An 18,706-nucleotide genomic window follows, 5' to 3' on the forward strand; every position below is an offset into this window, starting at 1 on the left:
AAAGTTGCACAAAATTGTAATAATCAAGGTCAGTACATCAACTGCACTTAAGTAGGCTACATAACTAAAATACGTTAAATTAAAGTTTAATGTACAACTTCTTATTGTTATGAAAGTCATCAATTTACACATGTGATCTGTTGGTGTTGAGTAGGACGATGTGGGTTCGTGTAATATGAAGGGGGGTGGGGGCAAGGAAGCAGGGAAGGAAGCAGACGAGGAGGCGGTGTGAGTGTTGGGACGGGACACCGCTTTGTTCGGCAGCAGGGGAGGGGAGCCCGACACTGTGGCTCAGCTAGGAGCATTAGATCCGATCTGCTGGGGCGGACGACCCTGTATCACCTCTGCCCGGCTGTGGTTCGAACGCGCGGCTCAGACATTCGCCTTCCTCGCCCGGCTCTGAGGATCTCCGTCCAGGGATGTCAAAGCGAGTCCGAAGCCGGGAGGTCTGCGCTGATTGCAGCGCTCCGGGTAGGGATGGCTCACACAGCTAGCTTCTAACGTTAGCTGCCTGGCTAACCACAGCTAGCCCCGACTACAACTCCGCGTCCAGTTAGCTAATAGCTTGGTTAACGTTACCGAACGCACTGCAGTTAATTAGCGGTTTGCTAGCTACGTGGCTAATCGTGGTATTTGCAATCATGTCTTCTCGCGGGAGCGTTTGTTGTCGCGTGTGTGTTGTCACAACAACTTCAAACTCTCAACCTGTAATATCTTCTCTGTTGTCTAATTAACGTTGGGTTGCTCAATTAGCTAGTTTGATAACCCACCCACATCTGTTTAGCATCTGTGACTGATCATGTCTTGGTTATGGGGAAGCTAGCCTGGTGGGTGTTTATCTCTCAGGTAGCAATCATCATCGTCCGGGTGGAGTTTATGAACTATCAAGATGCTTTAGTTTATTGTTGTTTATCATCAGTATTTACACTGAAGCGTTAAAGGATCAGTGTATAGAATGTAGTGACATCTAGTGGTGAAGTGGCCTGTTGCAGCTGGATACTCCTAACCTCACCCTCCCCTTCCAAACATGATAGAGAACCTGTGGTAACCTTTAGTTGTCATAAAAACTCAAAAGGATGTCCAGTCTGGGCTACTGTGAAAAAACATGGCTGCTTCCATAGAGAGGACCCGCTTCCGGGGGAAAGATAACATATTTAAATATAAAGGGATCGCTCTAGGGTAAAGAAAACCCAAATTCATACCATTTAGATGATGCACACTAGTGAAAACCTCACTAGGATTATTTTATATTCAAGTTCACCTAATTCTTACACTGCAACTGTTAACTGAAACATCTTGCATCTCCATCCAGAGCCACGCTGGGCCTCCGTCAACAGAGGTGTGTTGATCTGCGATGAGTGCTGCAGCATCCATCGAGGTCTGGGGCGACACAGCTCCCAAGTCCGACACCTCAACCACTCTCCGTGGCCACCGTCCCAGTTACAGGTGAGGAGACACGCACTCGACTCACACACACTCAACATCACGATGCAAATGGGTAGAATCGTTCATCATTTATAAAATCCAACAATATCAAAGTGCTAAAAACAGGTCAACTAGACTTGGTTGAGTTTCTTGAAGACGTTTCATCTCTCATCAAAGAGGCTTCTTCAGTATTTTATAATAATAGCGCCGGGCAATGTAGATGTTACACAGCCAGTGAGGAACTGGGGCTAATGTAATTATAACTCATGTGATCTGTTTTGTGGTTTCCATCTTTTAGATGGTGCAGACGCTGTACGGCAATGGAGCAAATTCCATATGGGAGCATAGCCTTCTGGACCCTTCCTCCTCAGTGAGTGGGAAGCGTAAAGCAAATCCCCAGGACAGAGTTCAGTAAGTGCTTTTAAGGATTTTGAAGTGTCAGTCCTGATTTGGGCATGCTTGTTTGCACTCTGAGATGAATAATTGGCCCTCTGTGCCATGAACATGACTCATGGCCAGTCCGTCAGTCCACAGTGACGTGAAGAAGTTAAGGAGGATTGATCTGTTGACGTTCAGATCGGGAAATACACAACAATATAAACAAGAATGGCACTTATGAACCACTTGAAATTCACTACATCCAGATTTATATTTGGATTTGCACCAATTTACACACACTCGTGAATATCTGTCTATTATAAATGCCGGTTTTTAGCGGTTGTTTTTATGATTCAACGAATTTATTGAAAAATGCCCTGTATCAGTGTTAAAGAAAGAAACCCCATCCTTCCACGTGGTTTTGTTTTTTGGAACATCCTGCTTAAAAACAAACGCAGATGAAAAACATAACCTACTTGCCAGAGGGAATGATCAATTTAGATGCTATAGGGGTAATATCCTTATCGTGTCAACCAAATGGAATCAATTTGGTAATTTTGTAGATCGACTGAATGACAATGCACACAAGTACTTTTAAAGCGTTCATGCAGCTTCTAACTCTCAGAATGTACCGTAGCCTTAGGAGACAATAAAATATCCATAAGGCTGAGTTGTTATAAAGTCATCCACTGCCAAGTATAAACACTGTGTCGGTACTGTGTCTGGCTGATGGAGTAAAGATAAATAGTCGGCCACATATAAACACAGCCATGCCAGAGCAAATGCATTCAGTCACCAGACAGATGCAGACAGAGTACGCCTCAGGAGGCGGCTATCCTCTATCTCAAAAACAACGTTAGAGATTAATGCTATTTTATCTATTGCATTGGTAGCAGAACATTTCCCAGAAACTTCTTTAGAGGAACTAAACCTGTGTTTCAACTGGAGGCAACAGGACCAAACTGAGTTCCTTTGGGGACGTTCCAGTTTCTTTATTCTGAGGGTTCATGAACTGTTCGTGTGGAGTTTTCTAATTGGACAACACAGACTCTGCAGCTGCTCAACTCCTGTACTGATTCAGTCACAAAACAAGGAAGTATTACGTAATTGACATTAAGAATTTTTTTTTAACTTAAAATAAAGTTACATTTCGTTGTTAGCTTCCCCATCAGTTTGCTGTAATATACGGTACGTTCATATTTTTGTACAGGGCTATAGTTGCTCATATGGAAGTGAGAAAAGAGTGTTAGATGTGAATTAGCAACTCTGATCTTAAAAGCTGTCTACCTTTAGAATCCTGTGGTGTGGTATGTCAGAATGTGGAATTGAAGACATCCTTTTTTGTAAAAGATGTGTTCCATGTTGTTTCTCTTAGATAAATATGTAAGAATGCTTCTGTGATATGTTCGTCAATAGTGGCCCAGTTTTCCCAGGTTCTTTGTTTTTATATATTAGCATCTGTTGTTGTTTGCAGTCCCAACAAGACAGAGTTCATCAAGGCCAAATATCAAATGCTGGCATATGTCCATAAGATGCCTTGTCGGGAGGATGATAGTGTTACCGCGAAAGATCTCAGCAAGGTGAGGAATAAATCTGTTGTTTCTTCTTTATCTATCAACATTTACGTGATGTAAGACTAACCCAACATGCAAATAAGCTTTGAGGGAACAGGAAACCCAATGGTGATTTGTTAAAAAGATGCATGTTACCCCAATGATTGACCACAGCCGGGGAAGGGCCTTTTGTTTTTTGTCTTTGATACCGGAGCACTCTTGTAATTTCCTAAGTGACATTGTCTTTTTGTATATCGATACTTAAAATGTAGTGCTGCTGTGTCATGGTGCTACACACATTTTTGGGAACTTGTCTAGCTTTTGCTGTAACTAGACAGCCTGTCTGACCTCATCTCTTGGAGCAGCTGCCACTATTTCACACTTCATTGGATTTGCGTACTGAATTCATAATTCCCACTCAATACAAATAATTTATGAAAAGGTTTTTTTATATGAATATTATTCATGTCATTAACCGGTTTAACGAGCAAAGTTTATGAACATATCAAATAAATGTTTATGGCGGTGTTTGTATTTAAACGTATACACTTTTGTAATATATGTCTCTTGTAAGAGAATACATAATATAAATATTTTACTTGTTTTATATATTTCCAGCAGGATAATGTGTATTTATTGTATATATTTCCAGCTGGATCATATCACTCAGTTCTTTGCAGAGGTCTTGAGTCTAGCCAACCCTGTTTGTGTTCACAACCAAATCAAAGCAAACCTCCTGTCGGTCTCTTTTCAGCAACTACACTCTAGTGTTCGAACTGGAAACCTGGAGACCTGCCTTAGGCTCTTATCTTTGGGAGCACAGGCCAACTTCTTCCATCCAGTAAGTCTAGAAGAATAAACGGGAAAAAATAAATGTTTTTGTAAGTTGGCATAATATTAATCCTTCATCGTTACATTGTTTTTTGGAATCACAGGAGAAAGGAAACACCCCACTACACATAGCAGCAAAAGCAGGTCAGGTGTTGCAAGCAGAGCTGTTAGCAGTTTATGGAGCTGATCCCGGAGCTCTGGACTCCAGCGGAAAGACCCCCATTGATTACGCAAGGTAAAAATTGGTCTACATTTTCCATTTAACATTTTATTTATGGTATAAGCATTGTGAAGTCTAAACAACACTATAGAATGTTTTGAACATATAAACCTTTTTAAGAAGTCACAATATGGAACAAATTATTTCCAGTCCTTGCGTTGTATTGTAATTCATAGCTAAAGTACATGTCTTCTATTTGTTTCTAGCTCTGTAATCAGAGCTCAGTGCTGGCCACACAGAAAAGAACCAGTTAAAATGAACTAGACTGATGTTTCTGTGTGTGTTAACATTTGCTGTGGTTAACATGATTTAGATGTTAGTGTAGCTTGAAGCTCAACTGAAACAGATGTAGCCCAAACCACTGGTGACTGTGCTACAGGAAATGACACACATCCATTGGAGATTTGAAAAAGTGAAAAAAACTGATGTGTTTATAAGTACACTATGTATAAACTGACTTGTTAATGAGGATATTAACTGTTAATAAAGGGAAGGTGAACCGCATTGTTAGAAACAGGAAATAACAATGCAATTGAAAAAATATTTAGCATGCTTTGCACTACAATGAACACTGGACAGGCCCAGTGGCATTTTGTCAGTCTAATTCAATAAGGGTATGACTAATGGGGACGGGAGAGGAAGGACCAATTCTTTAGTAAAATATGCAAGCTGAGTCAGCTCAGAAGTTAAAAACAGAGACTGGGAAATAAAATAGGAAGACGGGAAATAAAAGATACTTGAGCTGATGGTGATGTGTCACGTCACATTGTACATATATCCTAATTGAGAAACATACTGTATTTTTCTGTGACCTTCATAGACACGTAAAATAGCTTATAGGTATCTCTCCTGAGGCTTTCTTCAGCCACCGTATTTCTGAAATTTGACCTTTTTGTTATTCCTAATCTGTGCAGACAAGCTGGGCACCAGGAGCTGGCAGAGCGGCTCGTGGAGATCCAGTATGAACTCACTGACCGGTTGGCATTTTACCTATGTGGTAGAAGACCGGGTAAGGACAGTATGTGCATTATGCATGACAGTTTGGCATTCGAGAGCAAACATCTGTGCTAATGATTCTGTCATGCCCTTGTTTTGTTGTAGATCACAGAAATGGGCAACACTTCATCATTCCTCAGATGGCAGACAGGTAAGAGCTATGATCCAAGCTGAAACATCTATTATTTATAAAAGTTGGGATGTTGTAAAGCACAGAAATCAATACCAAGTGATATTATCATCTCCAGCAGCCCCCCAAGCGGCTAGTTAATAAAATATAGTTTACTTTTAATTGTATATTATAGACAGCATGCTAGTCTTTCACAATATAATTACAATTCTGCCTCTCCTGTGCTGCATTGGATGGATAAGAAATAAGTAAGTATGTCTGTTACTGTTGCCTTTGTTTCTTTTTATGTGTTTGCAGGAAAATAATTATTTATGTTTCCTTTGTTCAAAGCAGTCTGGATTTGTCGGAGTTTGCAAAAGCTGCAAAGAAGAAGCTGCAGTCGGTGAGACATTTCTACTTGTGATTAGTTTCCTGGCACTACCAAAGTGTAATCTCTCTTTTTCACTGACTCTTCAGTTGCTCTAAAACTGAAGCAGGAATTCTGCTTTATTTTGTTCTAGCTAAGTAACCATCAGTTTGAAGAACTTGCCATGGATGTTTATGATGAAGTCGACAGGAGGGAAACAGACGCCGGTAAGATTTTAAGAATCGTAAATCGTGTATGTAACACTTGTATGTAACACATGTGTTTTAATTGCTAGTATAATGTTTCTTTTTCAGTGTGGTTGGCCACTCAGAACCACAGCACACTTGTAACCGACACCACGGTTGTACCTTTTCTGCCGGTCAACCCAGAGTACTCCTCTACCAGAAACCAGGTAAACGCGTATTGCCTCTTAGTCAAACTTAATTGGAAGTCAGCCCTGTGTTCTCTTTTTCATGTTTTTATACACTTTTCTTTTTTTCCAGGGTCGCCAAAAGTTGGCAAGGTTCAGTGCTCATGAATTTGCCACCCTGGTGATTGATATCCTAACTGATGCTAAACGGCGGCAGTGGGGTAATTCCTGTGACAGTCCCAAAGGTAGAATATAACCCTACTCAGTACTTTAGTTTGGGTTTTATTATTGTTTGTATTGCAGTGAATTTACTTGTTGTTTGGTAAGTACTTGTTTGCAGAAAGTCAGTAAATGTGGACCATCTTAGCTGTTTTAATGGGCTACAATTGTGGACCATGTGTGCAGATGTAAATGTGGAAAAGCTGCATTAAAAAAAAAAGTTTGCATTCTGCAAATTATGGAGAACCACATCACAGCCTGTTTTCTTCCGGGGGTTTACTCAAAGACAAAAGATTGTTGGTATATTAAAGACAAGCAAGTCCTGATTTCTGCATTCAGTTCAAATTAAATTAGTTCCTTTGCCATATAAATTAGACATCTGCCTTTAGCTAGCAGGGTTTGTTTTAATCGTCAATCTTTTGATCTGATGGTCTTTCTTCAGAGAGTGTGGAGCTGATCCTTCAGGGAATAGACAGTCGCCACAACAGTGATAGCCAGGACAATGACCAGCCGGATTACGACAGTGTTGCATCAGACGAAGATCCAGTACACGAGGCCACTTGTGGGGACAGCTGCAACGATGGAAGGACCAAGGTTAATGTTTGTGGGACCCAGCTTCTTCAGATATTTAAACACATCCTCTTGCTTTACTGTTAAATTCATGCGGCCCAATGTCCCATGATGTCCTGCAGAGCTCGGAGTCATCGGACCTCTCTGATGGACCAATCACAGTGCAGGAGTTCATGGAGGTGAAGAGCGCCCTCACTGCATCAGAGGCCAAAATACAGCAGCTTCTCAAAGTCAACTGTCACCTCAGTGAAGAGCTGCGGTCGATGCAGGGCAAGGTTAGTGAATCCACATCTAATTCATAATCGTTTACTTTTGCACTGCAAATGTTTTACTTTTCTGTATTTGCAGAAAAGTTTATTTTTAAAGTCTAATAACGGGTCGTTGCATAGTATTTATGATATTTACCTCCTTTCTATTTCTCAATTTTATCTTCTAGATGCATAGGTTTATCACTGATATGCCTTTTGTGACTATTACAAAGGCTTATTATTGATTACATCGCTGTATTCATTTCAACCACATCTGCTGTGTGACTCTCAAACAGTCCTGTGTTGCATCTACAGAATCGTCCTTTGTGTTACCAGAGACATTAAGTTATTTGATATCCTATGTAGGAATCAAAATGTGTATGAATGTGTGTGTGTGCTGCCAGGAAAACTATACATGAAATATAAAATTCAATAGGGATTCTGCACCACGAGAGAAAATGGATGCTGTGTTTAAGAAGGAGTGGAATTCCTGTGGCGATAATTAACTATCACCACAGGAATCTGCTATGCTGCGCAGTTTAACAGCCAAACAGGATTTAGTGTAATAGTTCTTTTGTGATCTGAAACGGAGGATTCATACCGAGCCTCAAGTCAGATGACAGAAGTATTTATTCACAAAACACAGCTTTACAGAGAATATTATGCTCTATCGCAAATCTGCAGAAGCATCAAATAGCCACAAGTCACGAACCACTTACATGTGATTATTAGTCTTGACGTGTGGGTGAATCACTAGATCTATCAGCTTGGCACTCACCAAAATGTCAATGATCTGGGTCCACAACTGTTGTAAAGTATCAAGTATCCTTCTACTAGCTTCCTTATTGCTTAATATTACTCACCATTAGATTTCCCAATCAGCCCCAGTGTTTTAAATCAGATCTGCCCATATTTTATTTTTTTTTGGCAAGGTTTTGAGGAGCCTCCCCATTCTTTTCAAAATTTTCCACCCACCACCATTTGAATACATTCTTGAAACTATCCTGGTTATTCAGCAAAAAAATAAACCAGGGTGTGGGCAGTTTACAAAGCTTCATTTCTCAATATGGCAGCATTTTTTATTTGGTTTTCCTCAATGGCTCAATGTTTCACACTCTACACGATGACCGTGTGCTGCCTCCTGCTGGTTTCTTTGCCCCTTAACGTCTCTCTGGTGACACACATTGACTTTATTATATTTCCAAACATAGCAGCACATTTTTTGAAATCTCCCTTATAAATATTGCATATTCTAAGACAAATGAAAAAGACAAAAGCTCTTTCATGAACGGTATTTATTATTTTATGTTAGACTGGGAATATTCAGCTTTTTACCTTATCTGATTATAATATAAATGATAAGTATATTTGTCGACCTTATATGATAATAGACATAACTAGAATGGCTCTCAGTAGGTAGCATACCTCGGACAAGGCCGAACAATCCCCTTAAATTCAATCAGGCCACACCAAATTGTGTATACTAATCAGTCCCCTGAATGTGCCTGACTCTTTTTCATCCATATCTATGAATAATTTCCTGGCAAATTGGTGAAAATATCAAAAAAACTAAATTTTATAAACGGAATAAAAAAAATTGTGTGGATGTCCCCATTTTTGGGACCTGTGCCTCAATTGTAATGATTTCTTTCTTGGCCCATGTCCCATCATCCATCCACTGAGCTTTGTAGAAATCCATCTTGTAGCTTTGGAGAAATCCTGCTGACAGACAAACAAACAAACAATCCAACCAACAATCAATCAAACAAACGGACAGGAGCCAGAACATAACCCCCCTTGTTAGAGGTAATAATATTGACAAGAAGCTGAGCAAGACATGTTTCTTATCTTCTGCTTTGAAAAGAGCTCTGAAATGCTGTTGATGTAAATAAGGGCAACCACTGGTGCAGCAGTTTCTCAGTGAGGTCAAACTTCAGTTGTAGCTGTAAACACAGTCAGACACTGTCAGCATTTCATTTGTCAAAGAAACAAACCTTTTGTTGTGAGAAACACTTTGAAGGGAAACTAAAAACAAAACAGAGGTGAAGATGAACCCCCCCCCGTTAAATTATTTATTTTCTCCTGGAGGCTTTGCTGCATTCTACTCTATTATTGATGTCTGGCCGAGCTTTTGTAAGGAGATCGGCCCCCCCCAGCTAAAGTTGCATTGAAAGATATTTTGTTCTCTACAGTTGAGCACCCTGCAGACTGAAAACACAACCCTGCGATGGCAGACCCCCAGCGGACAGCAAAACGCCCAGGGGCCCCTCGGTCGACACCCACCCCGCGGGGGTCGCGCCATGTCGATGTATGAGACCGGATCTAATCCGAAGCACTTCTCCCACCGAGCCGAAACAGCCAGGCACGAGGATGGAGTCGTTTTACAACCTTTCCCAACCAATGTAAGCACAGAGGCACCAGTGATCTGGCTGGATTTGTCCTCACAAGACAAAATAGTGATGCCTGGCTTGGGGCTGGTGTTGGTTATTCGTTCATTCAATCATTCATTACATCTCAATAGAGTATGCTCAACTTGGTTTGACCCCTTTCCAGATTGGAAGGGGTCCTTTGGGGACGGCTGCGTCCTCCCTCCCTACCTTCCCCTCCTCCCTGTCCTGGTCGAGGGACGAGAGATCTCGAAGGGTTAAGTACCAGAGTTCCCCTCGGTTTAGAGGCAGCCCCAGGGGACGGTGAAAACTGTCCCCCTGCTTGACCCCACAGTCTTCTCTCTCCTGACCTGTGTCTTTTGAAACTGCTTTTTATCAGCATCGCGTGCCTGCATGCACCACAGTGCCTCTGCTGCCGGTCAGTTACCAGCTTTCTCTCTGCGTCGAACCTCCACCTGAGCCGCTGCTTGAATGATCAGACCGGAGCGTTCAATATCCAAGAAAGACAAATGAAATGGCTCATCACAACGCGCTTATTAGCCATAACCACTCATAAGAGAACACACGGTTTACATTGGGACTTCGTTGCACCTACTAATTGCATCCCCTGCCGTATGCACTGTTATATCACAATGTCATTGTTGTGTGTTTCCTCTTTTTTCTCTTATCTGCTCAAAAACAAAATGTCTGAAGGTGTGATTATGGCTTTGTTTTCAGAAATGCATGATTCTGACTTGTGCTCACAGTTGCTTCTGTGATAACTCTCTGCCAATCATATACACTACATACTATGTATTTGTTATGATGCTAATCCCCTGATTTCTCTGTAGGGCTGTAGTTTAGAGGGACGGAGCACCATGCTGGAGAGTGATAACGACACCACACCCAACCACTCTGAACTGGAGGAGATTGGGTAAAGGCCTTTTTAAGTACATTCTTTACCCTCCAGTCTAAAGTGACAATAACTGTTAAGAGGAGACAAAGAGATGGAATAATAAATATCCACAATTAAGTCTGAAATGAAATCAGTTGGGAAAATGTTTCTTGCTTCTGGTGCTACAGATTAAATTATCATTGTAGAAAGAGCTTCCATATTGAATAGTCACTTGGGTAATCGTTTTAGTTTGGGCATATTTTTTAAAAGATACCTTTTATTGGTACGAGTTAACAAATTGAATCAGGTGGTTTTGGCTCTGAATTGTGACAGCCAGCGTCAAATTGAGCTGCATTTTCTAAATCACAACCAAGCTGGATGGTATGGTATAATTTTCTATATTTTAAATATAATCTAACTTGCTATAGACTGGACTATCAGCTGCAATTTACATATTTTCCCATCTTAAACTGGATAAACCATTGCCTTGCACTGCATGGAGCAGTGAGCAGTAATAAATGCATTTTCTTTTATATATAGAAGCCCTCCTTCAGCCTCTGATACGATGGAGTCCGAGGCGGAGGGTGAGGAAGACGCCACCCTGCCGTGCACAGAGGACGTCATCTGTAAGACCGAGCAGATCACCAAGAACATACAGGAGCTTCTCAGGGCTGCTCAGGAGACTAAACATGAAAGGTACTTTGGGATTATGTATAATAAATATGCATAAAAACGCATTATAGTCTAAAACATCAAGTATATTACAAGTTAAGCTCAATAGCGCCTGGTGTTTTTGTAAATGCTGTATTCTCTGATTCAGCTTCTTCTAGGTCAGTGGTTTTCAATAGTCATCCTCTGAGCCCAGGGCCCTGCTGGTTTTCATTCAGTCTAGCTGGCTAACTGGTAACTGATTATCATGGTGAATGGAGTCAGTCGCTTAATATATAAAACCAGCAACGCTCTGGTTCCAGAGACTTTGATTCACTGGTTCTGAGCTTTGTAGACCGACCTCTGTCCTGGTGTCCTAGAAACTCTCCATCTGCGGGGGGGGGGGGGCCTGGTGTCATTTAATGCAGCTGACAGGAAACAAACATCACATGAGGATGTTCCCCGGTGACCTGCCAAATCCCCAACGACGTACTTTGTTTACTGAAGTTTCCTGTATTCCTTCATGTGTTAATATGAAGGAATACAGTGCATCTTTACTGTTCGACATCACTGGTCTTATGCAGGCTCTCACTGCTTCATTATTGAGGCTCTTGACAGGGGAGTGTTTGCGGTGGCTGTTTGGCAGCAGTGTTTCTAAATTTAGCACATGAGCGGTTGATCAACCTGTTTGTCTCCCGTCCACACCAGCTTCCTGCCCTGCTCTGAGAAGATCTGCGTGGCCGTGAAGGAGATGGCCGCCCTGTTTCCCAAGGTAATACGACTCCCACCGACAGCTTGGCGTCCCCTCCCCCAAGTAATTAAAGGATTTGTTGTTTGTTTGAAAATGGCCAGAGGTAATCTAAACTGACTCGCTCATTGCATTACCTAGTTTTATGTTTGCAATTCATTGGATTACTTAGTTTCTTGTTCACACACACATGCATACATTGCCCGTGGGGCTACTGACCACAACTAGAGTGAATTTATAGACATTGTCATTTTTTATTTTTTTTAATCAAGTCTCCATCATCCCTCTTCTATCCCCACCCCACAGAGGCCATCCTCTGAGACCGTGCGGGGGTCTCTGTGTCTGCTCACCTCGAGTGCCAGCCGGCTGCACGGAGAATGCCACAAGGCCGCCGACCACAGCCCGGGCCCGTCGGACATCCAGCTGGTCACTCAGCAGGTCATCCAGTGCGCCTATGACATTGCCAAAGCCGCCAAGCAACTTGTCACTGTGACGACCAAAGAAAATAACAACTAACTAAAAACCCAAAGACCTTTGTTATGCGCCTGAAATACAGTCAATGATTTTGCTCATTTCAGCTTAATCGGCTTTTCTGTTTTCCAATATGAATTAATCAGCGGGATCATTTCAATACATCCCTTGCAATGGAGAAAATCTGTAAAAAACATTTACGATACAAAATCCTGGCTCCTTCAACAGCTTTATTACCTTGATTGTTGTTGTACCGTGACACTAAGGAGAAAACAAATGGTACAAAACCGGTTATATTCTTAACCTCACCTCAGTAGTGTAATCCACACCATTTCCAAAGGTGCATTGTGTGTTTATGTGTATAGAAAACAATCAGCAAAACAAGCAGTTGAGCCTTCTACATTGTACTCATGTAAACACTAGAGGTCATCAGTTGTGCTCCTTGAGTCGTGGTTCTGGCGTCAAGTAACAGAACAGATTTACTTTACAATTTACTTTAACCATTTCAGTTTTTATTATTTCCCTTAAGATGCAACAACAGTGTTTAATTCTTGAATATGGATGCCACTTGCTTAGATGTGAGTTTGTGTATTATGCAAACTGGTTAGCGAACATAGTGTCGGTGCATTGAGCAGCATGTGAGTACGGAGTGTGTGATCTTCAATTCCATCCAGTCCCTTCGCTGTGGTTGAAGGTGTGTAAGTAAAGTTTCAGTACATTTTTGGAGTTCTAATGTTACAGCTATATTTCTGGTGTATGCGTTTGTGTGAGTGCGTGCGTGTGTGTGTGTGTGTGTGTCACAGAGACGGCCCGTGTGAAATCCATTTTGAATCAATTTTAATAGCATAATGCAAATATATAAGATGTATGTATCCATGTAATTCTCTATCAAAATAACCCAAATGCTATTATATTTATAAAAGTGTATGTCATACCTCTAAGAAAATATCAATGTTTATTTTCATAAGCTTTTGTTTAACGTGACGCTCCTCGCAGGCTCGCGCGTGTCCTGAGGTCTGGGACGTCTCAGCCAGCCGTTGGTTACAAGACGACTTGTGATCTCTTTGTTTTCTTTCGGTGTGGTGCTGTAACTCTGGTGTGTCAGACGCCGCCTGTGGTGCGTAACGGCCATGTCTTACAATCAGTGATAACATACATATGCCCTCTGAGTATAGAGAACCCGTCGTAGAACTCTGGTTCCAGTGTGTCACTTGTTGTTGTGCAGCCGGGTGCTTTTGAGCGAGGGGAGGAAAGACGACTAGAATACAGTACACTTGAGGAGCTCCCTGTGTTTGAATGTATCTGTAAAAAATCTCTTTCAAAATGTGTTACTATTGGGGTCAAAGAGTTGCATCCTGAATATAACCACTGAAATATAAAAATGTATTCAGCCACATCCGTTTCTCTCAAAGTCAGTGAACAACTTTTTAGACCTCTGAAGGCTGGAGGAGCTGTTTGTACGTTTTGTTATTGCGAAAGCCAAACCACTGTTTACTCAGCAGGTTTAACCACAAGCTTGAGCAAACGTACACATTACATGAGGTTTTAATCCCTAAAGATACAATAAGGGTTAATATTTGCTTTAGGCTTCACACGAGTTAAAGATTAAGAGGTGATTCTGAATTTGCGGCGTTTCTTTCAAACGGCTCCTTTAATAACGTCTGTTAATTACAAAAGTATTAAGTGAGCCTTCTCTTTCTGTGCTCGAGGTCCTCATAGCTCTTCATGAGCTGTCAGCTGCAGCTCACAGTCTCTGAGTTAGTCATGGAGTTAGTTTTTATTAATTATTTTTCCAAATATCTCCAGTATTTGTTCGCGTGTACATCTCTTGATGATACCGTGCCACGAGGACTGGGAATCCTAACAGATGTATTTTTTTGTACGTTTTGAAAAATATATTTATTTTGTTCCTGTTCTTTTTTTGTATGTCATGTGATGAGAGATGTATTATCGTTCAGCACAAGTCATTTTCACTTTCCTTCCTGTTTTTTGTTCAGTGATGCAACCAGTGTTATTTTCCTTTTTAATAAACTTTAAAACGTCAGAGGAGAATTTAAAAGCAAGACCATGTGACGTTTGATGGAACTGTGGCCATAACTAACAGGATGAAATGTGAAGCTGATGTAATATTAGATCAAGAACAGTGTACAATGTTACTGCCGGTGAAGCTATTGGCCATTTGAAGCCAATTCAAAGATGATCAATCCATTGCTCGTGAATTCAAAATGTCTTTTGTAAGAGGAGGAATGTTTTGCTTTCAGTTTGTCAGCTGGTTTTCACTTTGGATCATTAATCAGAACAAACACAAACTAACTGGGTCTTGACAACACTGACTCTAATAACTAAACAATCTTGTTTTTTTAGAATCTAGATGACTTGTGTAGTGTTCAGTATTCAGTTGCTCTCCACTCCTGGTTCCAGCCCTGACATTGAACCCCCTGTAGTCTGCCGCTGCCCCTGTGGTTGAAAACACTCCCTCTGCCTTAGCTATAATAAAGTATAACTCGTACCTCAGCTCGTTGTGGTGTTTTGTGTGTTGTGTGTAGTATGTGGTGTGTGTTCCCTTCACACCGACGTGTTGAACGCTCCACCTGTTGGAGGATGGTGTGCTGCGGGGCTGGTGTTGCTCCCCCACCCAGCTGACAACAGCTCAGTTCCGGGTTCTTTCCAGCCGGAGAGCTACCGCCTCACCACCACCACTGCTGCCGCTGCTTCACACCCGGGATCATGTCGCTTTTACTGGACAACCAGTTCAAGGAGCTGCCCCCCGACGGGTCCGTGGACACCAAGTTGTTCCTGGAGGCCGTTTCCCACCTTCCGCCTTTCTTCGGTGAGTATTAAAACCTCTTAGCTGAAGTCGATCAAAGCGACGTAAAGTCACTTCCACTGACTGTCACGGTTCAGACTCCGTTCCTCATGACATGTTCTTCTGAGGCGAAGAGTGGAGCGGGCGGTGGCTATTTGCTGGAGAGCCGCACGAAGGGGGCTCGGTTCAGCAGATAGAGAAACTCTTGTTGACTCGTTGAACACTGAAACATTCATTTCTCTCCTCCTTCCCATTTGTATGCGAGAGCCAGGGACGTGATGGAGTCATTCTCATTTAACTGTTTTCTCTCTCTCCCCCCCCCCCCCCCTCTCTCTCTCTCAGACTGTTTGGGATCAGCAGTGTTTTCAGTCATCAAATCTGACATTAATGGAAATATCACGGTGAGATACACATCTGTCTGGAAGCCCTTTCGGTTTCCGGCCTCTGCTGCTGCACTGGTGTGTTTTCATTTCATAGTGGAGAGCTGAAATGTGACCTGGGGCTCAATGCTGAAGCTCCGTAAGTCGTTATTTTGAGTTAGAAAAGACATTATTTCGAGATTCTAAGTAATTATCATGAGTTAGTAGGTCACTATTTGGAGTTGCTAAGCTTCAGTAAAAGTGAATAAGTTAGTAAGAGTTAATAAGTAGTTATATTTGAGCTAGTGGGTAATTTCCCTGAAAAACTAACTCATGTTTTAGAGAAACGAAGTCTTCATTTTGATTAATAGTCCTTATTTTGAGATCTTGTCATTATTTTGAGTCAGTAAGAGATTATACTGAGTTATTAACTTATTACATGTAGGTACTGAGTCATTATTTTGAGTTAGTGAGTCATTTTGCTGACATACTAGCTCATTATTTTGGGAAACTAATTCTCAATTTACATTAAAAGTAATTATTTTGAGATCTTGGCTTTCTTTTTGAGTTGGTAAGAGATAGTGTTCAGAAAAAGTCATTGTTTAGAGTTAGTACGACATTATTCTGAGTAGCTAACTTAGTACATGTAGGTACTAAGTTATTATTTTGAGCTAGTGAGTCATTTTCCTGAAATACTAGCTCATGGTTTTGAGAAACTAAGTCATTATACCAAGTCATTATTTGGAGATACTAAGTTGTTGTTCTGAGTAAGGGTTAGAGTTAGGTAAGTCACTATTTTGTGATATATGTGCACTTTCAGAAAATCCGAGCCGTCTACCTCAAGGATCCTGAGAAGTACGTCACCCTGCAGGACATCCTGGAGGTGGAGCGTGAAGCCCACGGAGCAGCGTGGCCCAAAGTTGGAGCAACGTTAGCTCTGATGTGGCTGAAGAGGTGAGCGCTTCCCAAACTCCATGTTGTGACCGACTGTGTGCTGAACCCTGTGCTGTCTCGGGCTCATGTTCTAAGAAGTACCCGGTCTCTCCTGCAGGGGTCTCCGTTTCATCCAGATCCTGCTGCAGAGTTTGGTGGACGGAGAAAGAGACGAGAACAACCCCAACCTGATACGGGTGAATGTCACCAAAGCCTACGAGCAGGCGCTGAAGAGATACCACGGCTGGATCGTGCAGAAGATTTTCAGTGTGAGGAAAATGTTCTTTTTAGATGTCAACTGTTTTCAACCAGTTAGAGTAATATAGTGGAAAGTGTGGACGGAATTTGACCATCGTGAAACAGTTGTTCATCAGATAAGGTGATTCTATGTGATTTTATCCCTTTTCTCCTCATTTTAGTATATTTTTTTACTTAGAAGTTCACTGTTCAGTACAGCAGGAGACCTTGGAGTGAGAACCAAGTAATAAATCTGGCCAAGACGACAAAGTGCAAGGCCATCTGGCAAAGTTACATATTAAGGCTGTTAGGGGAAGAGGTGCCCCTGGCCTAAATGAGCCTTTCAGAGATAACTCAAGATAAACAGCGATGGCCCTGCTCTCATGGCGTTTGCGCACCATCAAGGAAGCACAAGTGAGAACAGTCCGGACCGTGAGTTCCTCGCGTGCAGGGACGGGGACGCCAGGCGACGTTTCATTGGAGCGACGCAGTGGCCAAGAAGGAGCACAAGCCTGTGTGATGGAGTTCAAGTAGATGGGTTCAGACCCAGAGGTCGCTCTGCAGGCGAGCATTAGAGACTCGAATTTGATCCGGGCGGCCACCGTTTAGCCAGTGGAGGTCGATGTGCAGCGGAGTGACATGTGCCCTTTAAGGTTGATGGAAAAGCGGAGCCGTCATCTGTGAGGGTTCCGCCGCGCGTGAAAGGAGAACTGTTAGAGGGGCATTGAATTAGAGGAGGCGGGAGATAACGGGCCTATATCTAGAGCTGGGTGGTGTACTGAGGAAAGAGGGGCTGGGTTTCTCTCATGTTGTTAGCGTGCAAAGAACTGGATGATCGACACAAGATGGTCAGAGGAGGATGGTTGGTGATTGAACATGACACCCAGGTTATGGCGAGAGATGAAGAACTCAGTCTTTAGCGTATTTATTCAAACCCATTTCTAATTTGTTGTGTTTTTTTGTCCATTATAGACGGCGTTATACGCAGCTCCCTACAAATCCAACTTCCTCAAGGCGCTGTCAAAGGGAGAGGAAGTGAAAGAGGAGGACTGTCTGGCAAACGTGCACCACTTCCTGGTTAATTACACCGCCACTATAGACGCCATCTACAAGATGTACACCGATCTAAACGCAGAGCTGGACTACACCGTTTGACGTGACTGGGACCCGGAGGACCAGGAGAAGCCTCTTGAAGCCCCGCCTCGTCTGTCAACTCTCTCCCGGCTGTCAGACGAGGTGATTTCATCAGGGTTGTTGTAATTTGTTCATTCTGTTTGGTATTTATTACATTAATCATAGCTTAAAACGTATTAATACTGCAAAATCCTTGGATTGAAACGACGATTCAAGCTGAAGGTTATGTATTTCCGCGCTTGTATATAATGTCAAGTAATTGAAAGATTGTTATCGATGCGCTCACACTTTATGAAGGATTGTGTTGTTGTGTGGGCGGTTGCTGAGTGTGTGTGTTGAGTGTTGGCCTTCACCTGTTCCATTGAGAGAAGACTATTAGACTGTAAACACTGTTATCTCTGCAAAAACATTTCTGTTGGTTTTTGGTGTTCACTGCGTCCTGAGCCCTGGGGGGGATGGGGGGGGAGTCAACTCAGCTATTAACCTGGGAGCAGTTGAACAGTTTGTTCTCAGCGCTTTCATGGTGTCACCGAACAAATACAAAGTGTTTTCAGAACATGCCCCGAATTAATTAATTTATTTGCCCGTAATTCAGTTTTAAAGAGGGAATTTGTTTTTTCTTTTGACCTTTGCGTCTTTCAAGTTTGTTGTGGTGATCATGCTGTGTGTTGTTTTGTGTCCTTTTTATGTATAAATTTAACTTAATTAAAACATTTTACATCAAAATATATTTTCTCATTTCAGGAAAAAGCATGTTATGTGTACCTTTTATTTAGAATTCAAAATTGTTAGGATCATACAAATTTGCTGTAGGAATACTCGT

General features: G+C 42.0%; 2 protein-coding genes across 7 annotated transcripts; both read left to right on the plus strand.

Moving 5' to 3' along the window:
- Window positions 1-227: 227 nt before the first annotated feature.
- Window positions 228-14,928, plus strand: git2b (G protein-coupled receptor kinase interacting ArfGAP 2b). 6 transcript variants are annotated; one of them, XM_062412446.1, is made up of 20 exons: window positions 228-471; window positions 1,313-1,446; window positions 1,724-1,836; window positions 3,278-3,383; window positions 4,111-4,197; window positions 4,292-4,422; window positions 5,322-5,416; window positions 5,509-5,554; window positions 5,864-5,915; window positions 6,034-6,106; window positions 6,194-6,291; window positions 6,383-6,494; window positions 6,911-7,068; window positions 7,161-7,313; window positions 9,479-9,688; window positions 9,840-9,929; window positions 10,504-10,586; window positions 11,088-11,243; window positions 11,904-11,967; window positions 12,250-14,928. In XM_062412446.1, the coding sequence occupies exons 1-20, from the start codon at window positions 420-422 to the stop codon at window positions 12,457-12,459; spliced, it is 2,223 nt and encodes a 740-aa protein (XP_062268430.1). In that variant the 5' UTR covers window positions 228-419; the 3' UTR covers window positions 12,460-14,928. The 6 variants fall into 6 exon arrangements, with proteins under 6 accessions (XP_062268430.1, XP_062268431.1, XP_062268435.1 ...); XM_062412447.1 differs by having other exon boundaries at window positions 5,867-5,915; XM_062412448.1 differs by having other exon boundaries at window positions 229-471; window positions 6,911-7,062.
- A 52-nt stretch (window positions 14,929-14,980) lies between these two features.
- On the plus strand, window positions 14,981-18,609 carry LOC133974748 (glycolipid transfer protein-like). The gene is made up of 5 exons (XM_062412452.1): window positions 14,981-15,244; window positions 15,563-15,621; window positions 16,400-16,533; window positions 16,631-16,781; window positions 17,722-18,609. The coding sequence occupies exons 1-5, from the start codon at window positions 15,142-15,144 to the stop codon at window positions 17,902-17,904; spliced, it is 630 nt and encodes a 209-aa protein (XP_062268436.1). The 5' UTR covers window positions 14,981-15,141; the 3' UTR covers window positions 17,905-18,609.
- Window positions 18,610-18,706: the final 97 nt, after the last annotated feature.

This window comes from Platichthys flesus, chromosome 19 (assembly GCF_949316205.1).
Source record: "Platichthys flesus chromosome 19, fPlaFle2.1, whole genome shotgun sequence".
Lineage (NCBI taxonomy): Eukaryota > Metazoa > Chordata > Actinopteri > Pleuronectiformes > Pleuronectidae > Platichthys > Platichthys flesus.

Excerpts from the sequence above, each read along its gene's own strand:
- git2b (XM_062412446.1), top strand. The coding sequence starts at position 420 with ATGTCAAAGCGAGTCCGAAGCCGGGAGGTCTGCGCTGATTGCAGCGCT. Across the intron at positions 5,916-6,033 it reads CAAAGAAGAAGCTGCAGTCG|CTAAGTAACCATCAGTTTGA; the intron begins GTGAGACATTTC and ends ATTTTGTTCTAG. Across the intron at positions 7,314-9,478 it reads TGCGGTCGATGCAGGGCAAG|TTGAGCACCCTGCAGACTGA; the intron begins GTTAGTGAATCC and ends TGTTCTCTACAG.
- LOC133974748 (XM_062412452.1), top strand. The coding sequence starts at position 15,142 with ATGTCGCTTTTACTGGACAACCAGTTCAAGGAGCTGCCCCCCGACGGG. Across the intron at positions 15,622-16,399 it reads ACATTAATGGAAATATCACG|AAAATCCGAGCCGTCTACCT; the intron begins GTGAGATACACA and ends GTGCACTTTCAG. Across the intron at positions 16,534-16,630 it reads GCTCTGATGTGGCTGAAGAG|GGGTCTCCGTTTCATCCAGA; the intron begins GTGAGCGCTTCC and ends TCTCTCCTGCAG.